Source organism: Nerophis ophidion, linkage group LG15 (assembly GCF_033978795.1).
Source record: "Nerophis ophidion isolate RoL-2023_Sa linkage group LG15, RoL_Noph_v1.0, whole genome shotgun sequence".
In the NCBI taxonomy this organism is placed as follows: Eukaryota; Metazoa; Chordata; class Actinopteri; order Syngnathiformes; family Syngnathidae; genus Nerophis; species Nerophis ophidion.
This window is the reverse complement of record NC_084625.1, coordinates 17,692,474-17,706,983: the sequence shown is the minus strand read 5'-3', so window position 1 is coordinate 17,706,983 and position 14,510 is coordinate 17,692,474. Positions and strand designations below refer to the sequence as shown.

The following is a 14,510-nucleotide window of genomic DNA, read 5'->3' as shown; positions in this document are numbered from 1 at the left end:
TATGTTTCTTATAGTTTTGTCCCGATACCAATATTTTGTATAACAATTTAATTATATTGAAAATATTTTTAAGACTTTTTGGTACTTTTCTAGATAAAGGGGGGCACAAAAAATGTATTATTGGCTTTTTTTTTTAAACCAAAAATCTTAGGGTACATTAAATATGTTTCTTATTGCAAGTTAGTCCTTAAATAGAATAGTGAACATACTACGCAACGCATATTTTATTAGTAAGTAAGGAAACAGAGGCTCCTAATTTAGCTGCTGACATATGCAGTAACATATTGTGTCTTTCTCCATTCTATTATTGTGTCAAAATTATTAAGGACAATTGGTAGAAAATGAATTATTAATCTACCTGTTAATTTACGGTTAATATCTGCTCACTTTCTCTTTTAACATGTTCTATCTACAATTCTGTTAAAATATAATAATCACTTATTCTTCTGTTGTTTGGATGCTTTACAGTAGTTTTGGATGATACCACAAATTTGGGTATCAATCTGATACCAAGTCGTTACAGGATCATACATTGGTCATATTAAAAGTCCTCATGTGTCCAGCGACATATTTCCTGAGTTTATAAACATAATATACATTGTAAGTAAAAAAAAAAAAAAACGAAAGAAGATGTTGTGATTCCAAAAAATAGACGTAATCAAAGTAGTATAGACTTGATACGCTCCTGTACTTGGTATCATTACATTGGATGTCAGGTGTAGGTCCAACAATGCTGTTTGTTTACATTGTGTTGCAGCTACGGTGTGTAGTGAAGCATGTTTAGCTATTCCTCGTCCTGCAGGGATGATACTTGTAAGAAACTTACTTCTTTGTCGCCATGGAGACCAGGATTAGTGATTTAAAAGTAGCTAAAACACTGCAGACTGGGGCTAGACTTTAGCCGCTAGCTAGCTAGCCATGTCTTAAAGCAACTCTTCCTGTGGGTGTTTCAGTGTTATAACTTCACCTTTATCATTAGTTTTTAAGCCAAAGTGCGTCCTTTCTCCCTTTTCTGTCTCAACACTTTGTCTGCTTGTAAGTACCGCGTGATTGTGCGCTGCCGAACATGCTTGTCTGCTAGTAAACCAGCAATGACACGAAATGACAACGACGGGGGGGTTGGGGGACGGGGGTGGCGGACCGGTACTTTTTAGAGGCTGTATAGTATAGATTATGATTCATTAGTATTGCGGTACTATACTAATACAGGTATACCGCACAACCCTAGTTTCTTATTGCAATAAAAAAACAATTTTGGTCTTAAATAACGTAGAGAACATAATAGATGACTTCTCTTTTACAAACCCCGTTTCCATATGAGTTGGGAAATTGTGTTAGATGTAAATATAAACGGAATACAATGATTTGTAAATCATTCTCAACCCATATTCAGTTGAATGCACTACAAAGACAAGATATTTAATGTTCAAACTCATAAACTTTATTTTTTTTTGCAAATAATAATAAACTTAGAATTTTATGGCTGCAACACGTGCCAAAGTAGTTGGGAAACGGCATGTTCACCACTGTGTTACATCACCTTTTCTTCTAACAACACTCAATAAACGTTTGGGAACTGAGGAAACTAATTGTTGAAGCTTTGAAAGTGGAATTCTTTCCCATTCTTGTTTTATGTAGAGCTTCTGTCGTTCAACAGTCCGGGGTCTGCGCTGTCGTATTTTACGCTTCATAATGCGCCACACATTTTCGATGGGAGACAGGTCTGGACTGCAGGCAGGCCAGGAAAGTACCTGGACTCTTTTTTTATGAAGCCACGCTGTTGTAACATGTGCTGAATGTGGCTTGGCATTGTCTTGCTGAAATAAGTAGGGGCGTCCATGGAAAAGACGGCGCTTAGATAGCAGCATATGTTGTTCCAAAATCTATATGTACCTTTCAGCATTAATGGTGCCTTCACAGATGTGTAAGTTACCCATGTCTTGGGCACTAATGCACCCCTATACCATCACAGATGCTGGCGTTTGAACTTTGCGTCCATTACAGTCTGGATGGTTCGCTTCCCCTTTGGTCCGGATGACACGATGTCAAATATTTCCAAAAACAATTTGAAATGTGGACTCGTCAGACCACAGAACACTTTTCCACTTTGCATCAGTCCATCTTAGATGATCCCGGGCCCAGAGAAGCCGGCGGCGTTTCTGGAGCTTGATGAATGGCTTCCGCTTTGCATAGTAGAGCTTTAACTTGCACTTACAGATGTAGCGACAAACTGTATTTAGTGACAGTGGTTTTCTGAAGTGTTCCTGAGCCCATGTGGTGATATCCTTTAGAGATTGATGTCGGCTTTTGATACAGTGCCATCTGAGGGATCGAAAGCCACAGTCATTCAATGTTGGTTTCCGGCCATGCCGCTTACGTGGAGTGATTTCTCCACATTCTTTGAACCTTTTGATGATATTATGGACCGTAGATGTTGAAATCCCTAAATTTTTTGCAATTGCACTTTGAGAAACGTTGTTCAGGGACGGCGTGGCGCAGTGGTAGGGTGGCCGTGCGCAACCCGAGGGTCACTGGTTCAAATCCCACCTAGAACCAACCTCGTCACGTCCGTTGTGTCCTGAGCAAGACACTTCACCCTTGCTCCTGATGGGTGCTGGTTGGCGCCTTGCATGGCAGCTCCCTCCATCAGTGTGTGTGAATGTGTGTGTGACTGGGTAAATGTGGAAGTAGTGTCAAAGCGCTTTGAGTACCTTGAAGGTAGAAAAGCGCTATACAAGTACAACCCATTTATCATTTATTTCTTAAACTGTTTGACTATTTTCTCACGCAGTTGTGGACAAAGGGGTGTACCTCGCCTCATCCTTTCTTGTGAAAGACTGAGTGTTTTTTGGCAAGCTGTTTTTATAGCCAATCATGGCACCCACCTGTTCCCAATTAGCCTGGGATGTTCCAAATAAGTGTTTGATGAGCATTCCTCAACTTTATCAGTATTTATTGCCACCTTTCCCAACTTCTTTGTCACGTGTTGCGAGCTAAATTCTACAATTAATGATTATATCCCAAAAAAAAAAAAAAGTTGATCAGTTTGAACATCAAATATGTTGTCTTTGTAGCATATTCAACTGAATATGGGTTGAAAATGATTTGCAAATCATTGTATTCCGTTAATATTTACATCTAACACAATTTCCCAACTCATTTGGAAACTGGGTTTGTATATTAAAAATATTTTGATACTTTTTTGTACTTTTCTAAATAAAGGGGACCACATAAACATATGTTACTTATTGCAAGTGTGTCCTTAAATAAAATAGTGAACATACAAGACAACTTGTCTTTTATTAGTCAGTAAGCAAACAAAGGCTCCTAATGTATCTGCTGACATACGCAGTAACATATTTTATCATTTTCCATTCTATTATTGTGTGAAAATTATTAAGGACAAGTGGTAGAAAATGATTTATTAATTTACTTGTTAATATCTGCTCACTTTCTCTCTTAACATGTTCTATCTACACTTCTGTTAAAATGTAATAATCACTTATTCTTCTGTTGTTTGAATGCTTTACATTAGTTTTGGATGAAACTACAAATTTGGGTATCAATCTGATACCAAGTCGTTACAGGATCATGCACTGGTCATATTCAAAGTCCTCATGTGTTCAGGGACATATTTTGTGAGTTTATAAACATAATATACATTAAAAAAAAACTCGAAAGAAGATGTTATGATGGCAAAAATTGCTACTCCCAAGAATTGAATCGAATCAAATTTTGTGGTACCCAAAGATTCACAGCCCGACTGTATAAAAATATTGTTACTTTACACGCAGTCCGCTTTCGGCCCCCAAGTCAAGTTTGGACACCCCTGAATAAGAACATTGATGTTGTGTGCAGTTTATGCAACTTGTTTTCCAAAGTACGCCATGTAATGCAGTACCACAGCCATGTGATACCGTTTTAATCTCAGCTCACAATCGGCCATTTTTATGGCTCTATTGATTGTAAGTGAGCCGTGGCTGCTTCTGATTGGTCGATGGAATAAGGCTCCTACATATAAGCGGTCGGTGCGATGATCAAACCATGCAGATAGAGAGCGTACTAAAAGTAACTACGCCGCGTTTGGAAAGCAGCACGAGCACCTTCTCAACAGATGGTCGCCGGCCGACAGGCTGCTGGCGGCTTCAGCCAACTCAGTGTGCCGTTTGCAGGCGGCCGCCAATGAACACAACACACACACACACACACACTCACACACCTTGGCGGCAAAAGGCCTGCTTATCCCAGCTCCATGCAGCTGTCAAAAAGCAGGTCCCCGGCTGAGCGGCGTGATTTATAGAGAGCGTTTTGTACTGACAAGGTAAACAATTGGCTGGTGCACACGTGCCACTTTTATACACACCTCTGCTGCTTTGGGATGCGGGGTCATATACCCCATTGTTGTTTTCCTGGTACAGTATATTGCTTACTAAGTGGATGGCGGCCCACACTGATGTCATCAAAAACGCCAGTGAGATCACAGAAGGTAAAAGGACACTTACCGGGAAGTAGAGAAGAAGAGCGCCGCACAAGATGGCCTCCAGCAGGACGAGGCCCGACGCTCTGATACTCTGCACGTGAACACAAACGCAGCACAATTACTACAAGCAATCAAATTCATGTATCGTAAACATGCACAGGTTATAATATTTTATTAGAGCGTATCACAAAATGTATTGGTATGTCGGACTTAGCCTTGTAGTTTAGTAGTTTAGTCTTTATTTGAAGGGACAATGCCAGAAACATTAAAGGCCTACTGAAATGAGATTTTCTTATTTAAACAGGGATAGCAGGTCCATTCTATGTGTCATACTTGATCATTTCGCAATATTGCCATATTTTTGCTGAAAGGATTTAGTAGAGAACATCGACGATAAATTTCGCAACTTTTGGTCGCTAATAAAAAAGCCTTGCCTTTACCGGAAGTAGCAGACGATGTGCGCGTGACGTCACGGGTTGTGGGGCTCCTCATATCTGAACATTGTTTATAATCTGAGCCTCCAGCAGCAAGAGCTTTTTGGACCGAGAAAGCGACAATTTCCCCATTAATTTGAGCGAGGATGAAAGATTTGTGGATGAGGAAAGTTTGAGTGAAGCACAAAAAAAAAAAAAAAAGAAAAAGCGACAGCTCCAGACACATTCACTAGGATAATTCTGGAGGATCCCTTATCTGCTTATTGTTTTAATAGTGTTTTAGTGAGATTGTAAAGTCATACCTGAAAGTCGGATGGCTGTGGTGAACGCCAGTGTCTCAGAGAGAAGCCAGTGGAAGAGCCAAGATCACAGATGCCTTTTTGACAGCTACAGGAGGAGGTCCCATAATCCACTGAAGTTTCCGGTAAGAGCTGACTTAATATCACAATTTTCCCATCCAAAAACTTCCTGGTTGACGTAGAGAAACCTGTTCGCTTGACCGCTCTGTGTTAAAGCTTCACAGCAAACAAAGAAACACCGGCTGTGTTTTGGTGCTAAAGGCAGCTGCAATCCACCGCTTTCCACCAACAGCATTCTTCTTTATAGTCTCCATTATTAATTGAACAAATTGCAAAAGATTCAGCAACACAGATGTCCAAATTACTGTGTAATTATGCGATGAAAAGAGACGACTTTTAGCCCTGTGTGGTTCTGGGCTAATATGTCCGCTACAACCCAAGATGTCACGCGCACGCGTCATCATACGCGTCATCATTAAGCGATGTTTTCAACAAGAAACTCCACGGGAAATTTAAAATTGTAATTTAGTAAACTAAAAAGGCCGTATTGGCATGTGTTGCAATGTTAATATTTCATCATTGATATATAAACTATCAGACTGCGTGGTCGGTAGTAGTGGGTTTCAGTAGGCCTTTAAGCTCAAAGACAGATAGGTTCTGTACCAGATTATAGCTAAATAGCTAATTTCCATCTGTAGTCCCTGGCTACCTAACTCAAAGGGATACAAAAATCATGCAATAAAATTATGACAATAAAATTATACCATATCACGTAATCAAATTAAGAAAAGTCATAAAAGGCCCTTTCATGGACACATATTTAATATACAATACAACCACACCTCATTTACATCATCACACAAAGACAATACATGCTCTTGTTAACATTTGTCATCATTTGTAAAAACAACCATGATTTTAACAGACACACCTCACAATTTACAACAAAAATGCTGTCATTGATAAATATAATACACATTAAGTATATGTGTCAAATATAGTGCCCACCTTAGTGACCGTGTGAGCAGCTTTGATTGCTCGAAAGCCACTTTTTAACTTCAATTGTGAATGAAGAGTAATGTTAAACTTTTCAAGTTTCTTGTGAGGTCGTTCCATTCCTTTATGGCTTTATATGAAAAAGCTGATTGTGCAAAAGATGTTTTACATCTGGGTACGCTACACTGCCCCCTGGTGGAGGCGTGTGTGTTTCTAGCTGTCACAGCAGATGTAAACTGGACAAAGTGCTTAAGTGGTGCTGGTGCAGTGTTATTTAGGATTCGATGGGCCATTCGTATTGATGCTAATCTTTGAATATTAGCCAAGTTTGACAATCTATATTTTTGGAGAACTGAACAGTGATGGTAATGTTGTGGTTTTCGGTCAAGGATTTTGAGCGATTGTTTGTGCAAAGTTTCCAATGGCCTCAGAGTCATTTTGCTTGCCTGCGACCAACATGTTATACGATAATAAAAACGAGAAATTGTCTTGGTTTAACTCTTATCTTACTGACAGGAAGCAGTGCGTCTCCCATAACAATGTGACCTTGGACTATGTTAAGGTAACGTGTGGAGTTCCCCACGGTTCGGTTCTTGGCCCTGCACTCTTCAGCATCTACATGCTGCCGCTAGGTGACATCATACGCAAATACGGTGTTAGCTTTCACTGTTTTGCTGATGACACCCAACTCTACATGCCCCTAAAGCTGACCAACACGCCGGACTGTAGTCATCTGGAGGCGTGTCTTTATGAAATCAAACAATGGATGTCCGCTAACTTTTTGCAACTCAACGCCAAGAAAACGGAAATGCTGATTATCTGTCCTGCTAGACACCGACACCTATTTATTAATACCACCTGTTGTGATCCCCTGTTGTTCCCCTCTGGATTCTGGACTGCCTCCCTTGGATTTCGACCTCCCGCATGACCATGGACTGCCTTCCTGATTTGTCTCTCCTCTCGCTCAACACAACACTTAATAACACACAATACAGCTAACCACACACACTCTCTTGGATTTTGTCACACACACCACGCTATAGTTATTTGTTAGTATTGTTTGATTATTATATATATATATTGCCTGTTAATATAATAAATCATACAGCTTTACTTCCCCCTTGTGTCTGTGCCGTCAACTCCCTCCGGTAAACATAATATTTACGGCACTAAATTCTGCAAACAAGCAAAACACATCAAAAAATGAAAAAAAGACAAACATTACCAAGGTTGTGTGGAAATGAATATGAAGGAAAATGAGCTAGATGTTGTAGTGATCAAAGTAAAATCTAAAAGGAGCAACAAAATGACTTCCTCAGCTCCTTGAGGTTAAGTGATGAGGCGTGTATATCTGGAAGTGTAAATCACGAGAGAGCCTATTATTGAGATAAAAACGGTTTCTTTTTTCCAAAGAACTACACCCACACACGATCAGTGCGTGCTCATGCTGGTCGCTGTCCAAGGTGCTGATGCTGTTTGATATGTTTTCAAAGCTTCATTGTGACCGCCTACATGTGTTCACCGTGAGGGGCAATCAAAAGTGGGACTAACTCCGGCTGGAGGTACGCGTACCTTGTTCCTGCGGAAGTGGTAGACGAGCACCATGCTTATGAAGACCACCACTATGCACAGGCACTGGAAGGAGAGCACCGCTAAGCGCAGGGCGCCGTCCTCACGCGCTACGCACGGCGTGTCGTCCTTGCAGAAGGCGCAGCCGGGCTGACACGTCAGGCAGTCGCTGGAAGACGCCTCGTCTGCATTGGGCCCGCTGTCTGGCACCGTCCCCTTTGGCCTCGTCCCTGTGGAGGACACTGTTATTTAGCATCAGATGCAAACATGGACAGACTGACGTGGACTTGGTCGTCACTCCATCTTAATTATTCATCTCTTGATGCTTGGATGAGTTTGATGTGAAAGAACAAGTCCAAGAAACCTCTTACTTAACTCAAATGGACAAACATTTAGAGACAGCAGCACTGAGAGGCAGTCAAGGACACAAAAATACACTACAGGGGTCGCCAAAATGTGGCCTATGAGACATTTTCAGCCTGCAGGTAATTTTTCTCCAAAAACATGCACCTGGGGATAGGTTTATTTGGCAACACTAAATGGTCCCTAGTGAGTGAATGTTGTCTGTCTATCTGTGTTGGCCCTGTGATGAGGTGGCGACTTGTCCAGGGTGTACGCCGCCTTCCGCCCGAATGCAGCTGAGATAGGCTCCAGCACCCCCGCGACCCCAAAAGGAACAAGCGGTAGAAAATGAATGGATGGATGAAGGTCATTTTTCATGAGTGTTCTCAAAAATTTTTTAATTTAGTTCAGCGCATGTTAACAGTGTTATTTACCTATCACCCCACCGCACCCCCCCCCCCCCCAACCCCACCCACCTAAACCTCCTTATGCTCTCACAGAGAGAGCATGTCCCAAATTCCAAGCTGCTGTTTTTGCGGCATGTTAAAAAAAATAAAGCACTTTGTGACTTCAATAATAAATATGGCAGTGCCATGTTGGCATTTTTTTGCATAACTTGAGTATATTTGGAAAACCTTGTTACATTGTTTAATGCAGTGGTCCCCAACCACCGGGCCGCGGTCCGGTACCGGGCCGTGTGTCGATTGGTACCGGGCCGCAGAAGAATTTTTTCTTCATTTTTATTTGAAAAAAATAAATAAAAATAAAATATTTTTTTTATAATTTTTGAATTTTTTCATTAAATCAACATAAAAAACACAATATACACTTACAATTAGTGCACCAACCACAAATACCTCCCTTTTTCATGACAAAAACGTCCCTTTTTCATGACAAAGAAAAAAAAAAAAAAAAGATTACCCCCCCATAACTCCCCCGGGCCGCGGGACAAATTATTAAGCGTTGGGGACCACTGGTTTAATGCATCCAGCGGGGCATCACAACAAAATTAGGCATAATAATGTGTTAATTCCACGACTGTATAAATCGGCAAAAAAGCCATTATCTGACATCTCTAGTTCAAAATCTCATGCTTGGTTAAAGAAAATTAATAAGAAAATAATTATATGATTTTATCTACCAACTATGTGATAACAAAATATTTATATACACAATTATATATTATGATTACAAATATTATGAAAATAAGAAAAAAGTTCCTAATATTTTTAGTAATTTTGGTGAAAAGTTTGTTTCCAAGTGTAAGTTTATTGGCCCTCTGCTTTTTTTTAGAATAACCAAATTATTCATCATTATTGAGATATAACATCTCCACTAAATTACTTGGTCACCTACAGCAGTGGTTCTCAAATGGGGGTACGCGTACCCCTGGGGGTACTTGAAGGTATGCCAAGGGGTAGGTGAGATTTTTGAAAAATATTCTAAAAATAGCAACAATTTAAAAATCGTTTATAAATATATTTATTGAATAATACTTCAACAAAACATGAATGTAAGTTCACAAACTGTGAAAAGAAATGCAACAATGCAATGTTGACAGGTAGATTTTTTGTGGACATGTTCCATATTTCTTTTTTTGTGAAGAAATGTTTAGAATTAAGTTCATGAATCCAGATGGATCTCTATTACAATCCCCAAAGAGGGCACTTTAAGTTGATGATTACTTCTATGTGTAGAAATCGTTATTTATAATTGAATCACTTGTTTACTTTTTAACAAGTTTTTAGTTCTTTTTTATATCTTTTTTTCCAAATAGTTCAAGAAAGACCACTACAAATGAGCAATATTTTGCACTTAATAAATCATTTACTGATGAAATAGTGCTGTATTTTACTTCTTTATCTCTTTTTTTCAAACCAAAATGCTTTGCTCTTATTAGGGGGTACTTGAATTAAAAAAGGTTCACAGGGGGTACATCACTGAGAAAAGGTTGAGAACCACTGATCTACAGTGTAACATAAAGCGAGTTGAGCATATACCAAACATGTTGGTTAGTTTTTGAAATCTTTAAAGTATGTATCGAAAGGTTGCTATATGATGAACTCCACTGTTCCTGAGTAGATAAACAAAAACTGATTCCACTCTGACCCCGCATGGCCTCATCAAGGTTGTGTCAACACCGTCTATATGTGCGAACACGTAGAGTCAACACGCGTGCCGTCGATCCGCATATGACAGCGGGATGATGACTCACGGCGACACACTTTCATCTCCACAAGGACGCGGGGGACGGCGTGAGGACGGACATGAGCGGGGGATCAGAAATGAATTCAAGAGTGGGTCACGCCGCATAAGTACACTACACCGCTAAGTCGATAAGTACTGAGACAAGTGGACTTTTCTGTAAAGACTGGAAGCAGAGACAAGAGACCGAAGGCGCTAAGTTCTGAAGCTAACAATGGACAACAACAACAGGGGAGGACATTGCTGTGAGAGCTACAGTGCTAACATCCATTGATGTACGTGGACCCCGACTTAAACAAGTTGAAAAACTTATTCGGGTGTTACCATTTTTTGGTCAATTGTACGAAATATGTACTGTACTGTGCAATCTACTAATAAAAGTTTCAATCAATCAACCAATCAAACATAACATCATTCTAGGTTAGCATAGACCAGGAGTGTCCAAACTTTTTCCACAGAGGGCCGCACACGGAAAAAGCATGCAGGGGCCATTTTGATATTTTTCATTTTCAAACCATAACAAAATATATGGATTTTTTTTTTTTATCCTTAGGGGTCCTGGGGAGCATAGAGGACCTCAGTCACTAAAATGTTAAAAAATAAATCAAATTATATTATTTTTTATTTAATGCTTACAGTAAATCTCTATATCAACTTGAGGTTGATATAAAGTAAAACAAATAAGGTTTTATGCCTTTTCTGTCAAAGACAACTTTGTTTTTTATAGTAAAACTGAAATATGCAGTATTTAGATAGATAGATAGATAGTACTTTATTGATTCCTTCAGGAGAGTTCATTTATTTAGCAATTAAAGCCCTCAAAGATCAATAATGCAGGACACCCATCCCATCCCATTTTCTACCGCTTATTCCCTTTCGGGGTCGCGGGGGGCGCTGGCGCCTATCTCAGCTACAATCGGGCGGAAGGCAGGGTACACCCTGGACAAGTCGCCACCTCATCGCAGGGCCAACACAGATAGACAGACAACATTCACACTCACATTCACACACTAGGGACCATTTTAGTGTTGCCAATCAACCTATCCCCAGGTGCATGTCTTTGGAAGTGGGAGGAAGCCGGAGTACCCGGAGGGAACCCACGCATTCAAGGGGAGAACATGCTAACTCCGCACAGAAAGATCCCGAGCCTGGATTTGAACCCACGACTGCAGGAACTTCGTATTGTGAGGCAGACGCACTAACCCCTCTGCCACCGTGAAGCCCATGGACACCATTGATTTTAATTATTTAATATTTTTGAGTAATCACAATGAAAAGTTAAATAAAATCCTACTAAATATATTTGAGATCCGAAAGGTTCCCCACTCATAAAGTGATACATTTTATTACTTAATTTTTTACTTTTAACGCTTAAATTTCAAGATCAACTTCCGATATATCTGTCAATTTTAAGTTTGAACTATTATTTTGTTTGTTTTATTCTCCTTTGTCAAAACTTTGATGTTTTTATATGGCAACCACACAACATATGCAATATTTTTTCCACATAAAACATTTTAAAGTGATAATTTTTAAGTAATAATTCATTATAACATATTTTGCTGTCCTTTTTTTTTTTGAGCAATGGAAAAAAAAAGAAAATAAAGACAAAAGGAACAAAAAAAACTGCTTGCATGGCAGCTTTGTGTCAACATTGCCACTTTTTCTCCTTAGATTTCACCTCATTCCACTTTTTTAAAATGTTTTTTTAAATTTTTGCAATACTATCAATTTTGCAATTTTCGCAGAATGTGTGGCGGGCCGGTAAACGATTAGCTGTGGGCTGCAAATGGCCCCCGGGCCGCACTTTGGAAACTCCTGGCATAGACGCTATATGATCAAACTTACAACTCTCACGTCTGTAGCGGACTGTCGGAAGCCTGGCAGAGCTCCGGGATGTATTTTAAGATGTGTGGCGAAGCCCTTCCTTTGATCATTAAAACGACCTCCATAGATGAGTAAACAAGCGAGGAAAATGTAATTTTTTTGTATCCATGTTTGGAGCTTAAAAAATAGGCTCAAGGAGACATTACCTCAGCACCTACTCAGTGGCCTAGACACCTACTGATTGGCCTATGGGTTGGAGAGTCCGCCCTGAGATGGGCAGGTTGTGAGTTCAAACCCCGGCCGAGTCATACCAAAGACTGTAAAAATGGAACCCATTACCTCCCTGCTTGACACTCAGCATCGAGGGTTGGAATTGGGGATTAAATCACCAAAAATTATTCCTGAGCGCGGCACCACTGCTGCTCACTGCTCCCCTCACCTCCCAGGGGGTGAACAAGGGGATGGGTCAAATGCGGAGGACATATTTCACCACACCGAGTGTGTGTGACAATCATTGGTATTTTAATTTAAATACTGTTAAAACAAGATATTTACACCATTACATTTACTTAAGTAACTTTTTGTATAAATTGTACTAATCAGGGTAATTTTATAACAACATACTTTTGCCTTTTACTTGAGTATTTTTGTGAAAAAAAACCCACAATAATTTTACTCTGTTACATTGAGTTTAATTTCAATTGCTACATTTATTTACAGTACAGGCCAAAAGTTTGGACGCACCTTCTCCTCATTGTCAGGCTTGTCCCTAACAGTTTGACTATGTTTTAGTTCTTTTCCCCTGCATTTGTCTTTGTTTCCTCTGTGTGTGTAGTGTTTCCTGTCAGCGCTTTTATTTTGTCTGTTTCCTGTGTTTCTCCCTGGGAGCTGTTTCTTCTCAGCTGCGGCTGATTGGCACCTGGCCACACCTGGTGTCAATCAGCCCGCTCCTATTTGTACCTGCTTTGTCTTCCTGTCAGGCCTGGATGATTGTCGTTGCTACTTGTGGTTGCTACCTGTCGTGTCGTGTCGCGTCAATGCAGCGTTGCAGTAAGCTATATTCGGTAGCTGTTTGTAGCTTACTGTCTTTTGTTCCCTGCTTCCGGTTTTGTTTGTCCATAGCCAAGTTTGTTATCCGCCTCGTGCGCGCTATTTGTTGTACCCTTTGTTTGGTTTTGTTTTCGTGTTAAAGACTAAATCATGTTTGCTCACTCCATGCCTGTCTCCTTCTCTACATTTTGGGGTTCGTCAACAACAAACTCTGACACTCATTCAATGGGTTTTCTTTATTTTCATGACTATTTACATTGTAGATTGTCACTGAAGGCATCAAAAGTATGAATGAACACGTGGACTTACAGTATGTACTAGAACAAAAAACGGGGAAATAACTGAAAACATGTTTTATATTCTACTTTGTTCAAAATAGCCACCCTTTGCTCTGATTACTGCTTTGCACATTCTTGGCATTCTCTCGATGAGCTTCAAGACCTGAAAGGGTTTTCACTTCACAGGTGTCATCGTTTTGATGCCTTCAGTGACAATCTACAATGTAAATAGTCATAAAAATAAAGAAAAGGCATTGAAATGAGAAGGTGTGTCCAGACTTTTACCTGTACTGTATATCATCATTATATTTATTCATAATGTATTGACTACTGCTTGCAAAAACACCTATGTCTGACTTGTTAAAAATAATTGTTCCAGTAATGGGTTATACTTTTCTACCTTCAATGTACTCAAAGCGCTTTGACACTATTTCCACATTCACCCATTCACACACACATTCACACACTGGTAGAGGGAGCTGCCATGCAAGTTGCTAACCACGACCCAAAGTGACATGATGTCATACGAGGCAGCAGAGCTCTTCAATGTCTACTTACATAGGCAGAAAAAGTCAGAAAAGTTCACATTTCAGCCTGCAAGAATTCCACTTCCAACTCGAGAAAACATGTTGGGGTAAGTTGGAGATGTTTTTTTTTTGTTTTAGCCGGGCAAATGCTAACATTAGCCTTAACAAAACGTCAGAGGTGATTGTATGAGCATATTTTGTAGTACATGGTCAAGTCGTGTGTCTCTGTCTCTAACACGCACAATTAATAATATAGCTACAAAAATATTGCTACCAAAAACATGTTCAAGTTACTACATACTTCCAGAGTTTTCCGTACTTAAGTAGATAGATGGATTGATAGATAGTACTTTATTGATTCCTTCAGGAAAATTAAAATTCCAGCAGCAGTGTACAGAGTTGAGATCAATTTAAATAAAAGTAAAAAGTAAATAATGGGGGTTTAAATGGAAATGAAATAGAGAAATATTACAATAAGAATAAAAACTAAAAAGCAACAATGG

The 14,510-nt window shown here is 39.7% G+C and overlaps 1 protein-coding gene across 2 annotated transcripts in view; it reads right to left on the bottom strand.

The window, feature by feature from the left end:
• gpr158a (G protein-coupled receptor 158a) overlaps nucleotides 1-14,510 on the bottom strand; it is a 140,943-nt gene that overhangs the window by 45,831 nt on the left and 80,602 nt on the right. For both annotated transcript variants that reach the window (XM_061921584.1, XM_061921585.1), the window contains 2 exons: nucleotides 7,782-8,008; nucleotides 4,503-4,571 (listed from right to left, as the gene is read on the bottom strand). In XM_061921584.1, coding sequence (XP_061777568.1) covers nucleotides 4,503-4,571; nucleotides 7,782-8,008 — 296 coding nt within the window. The remainder of the gene's footprint in view (nucleotides 1-4,502; nucleotides 4,572-7,781; nucleotides 8,009-14,510) is intronic.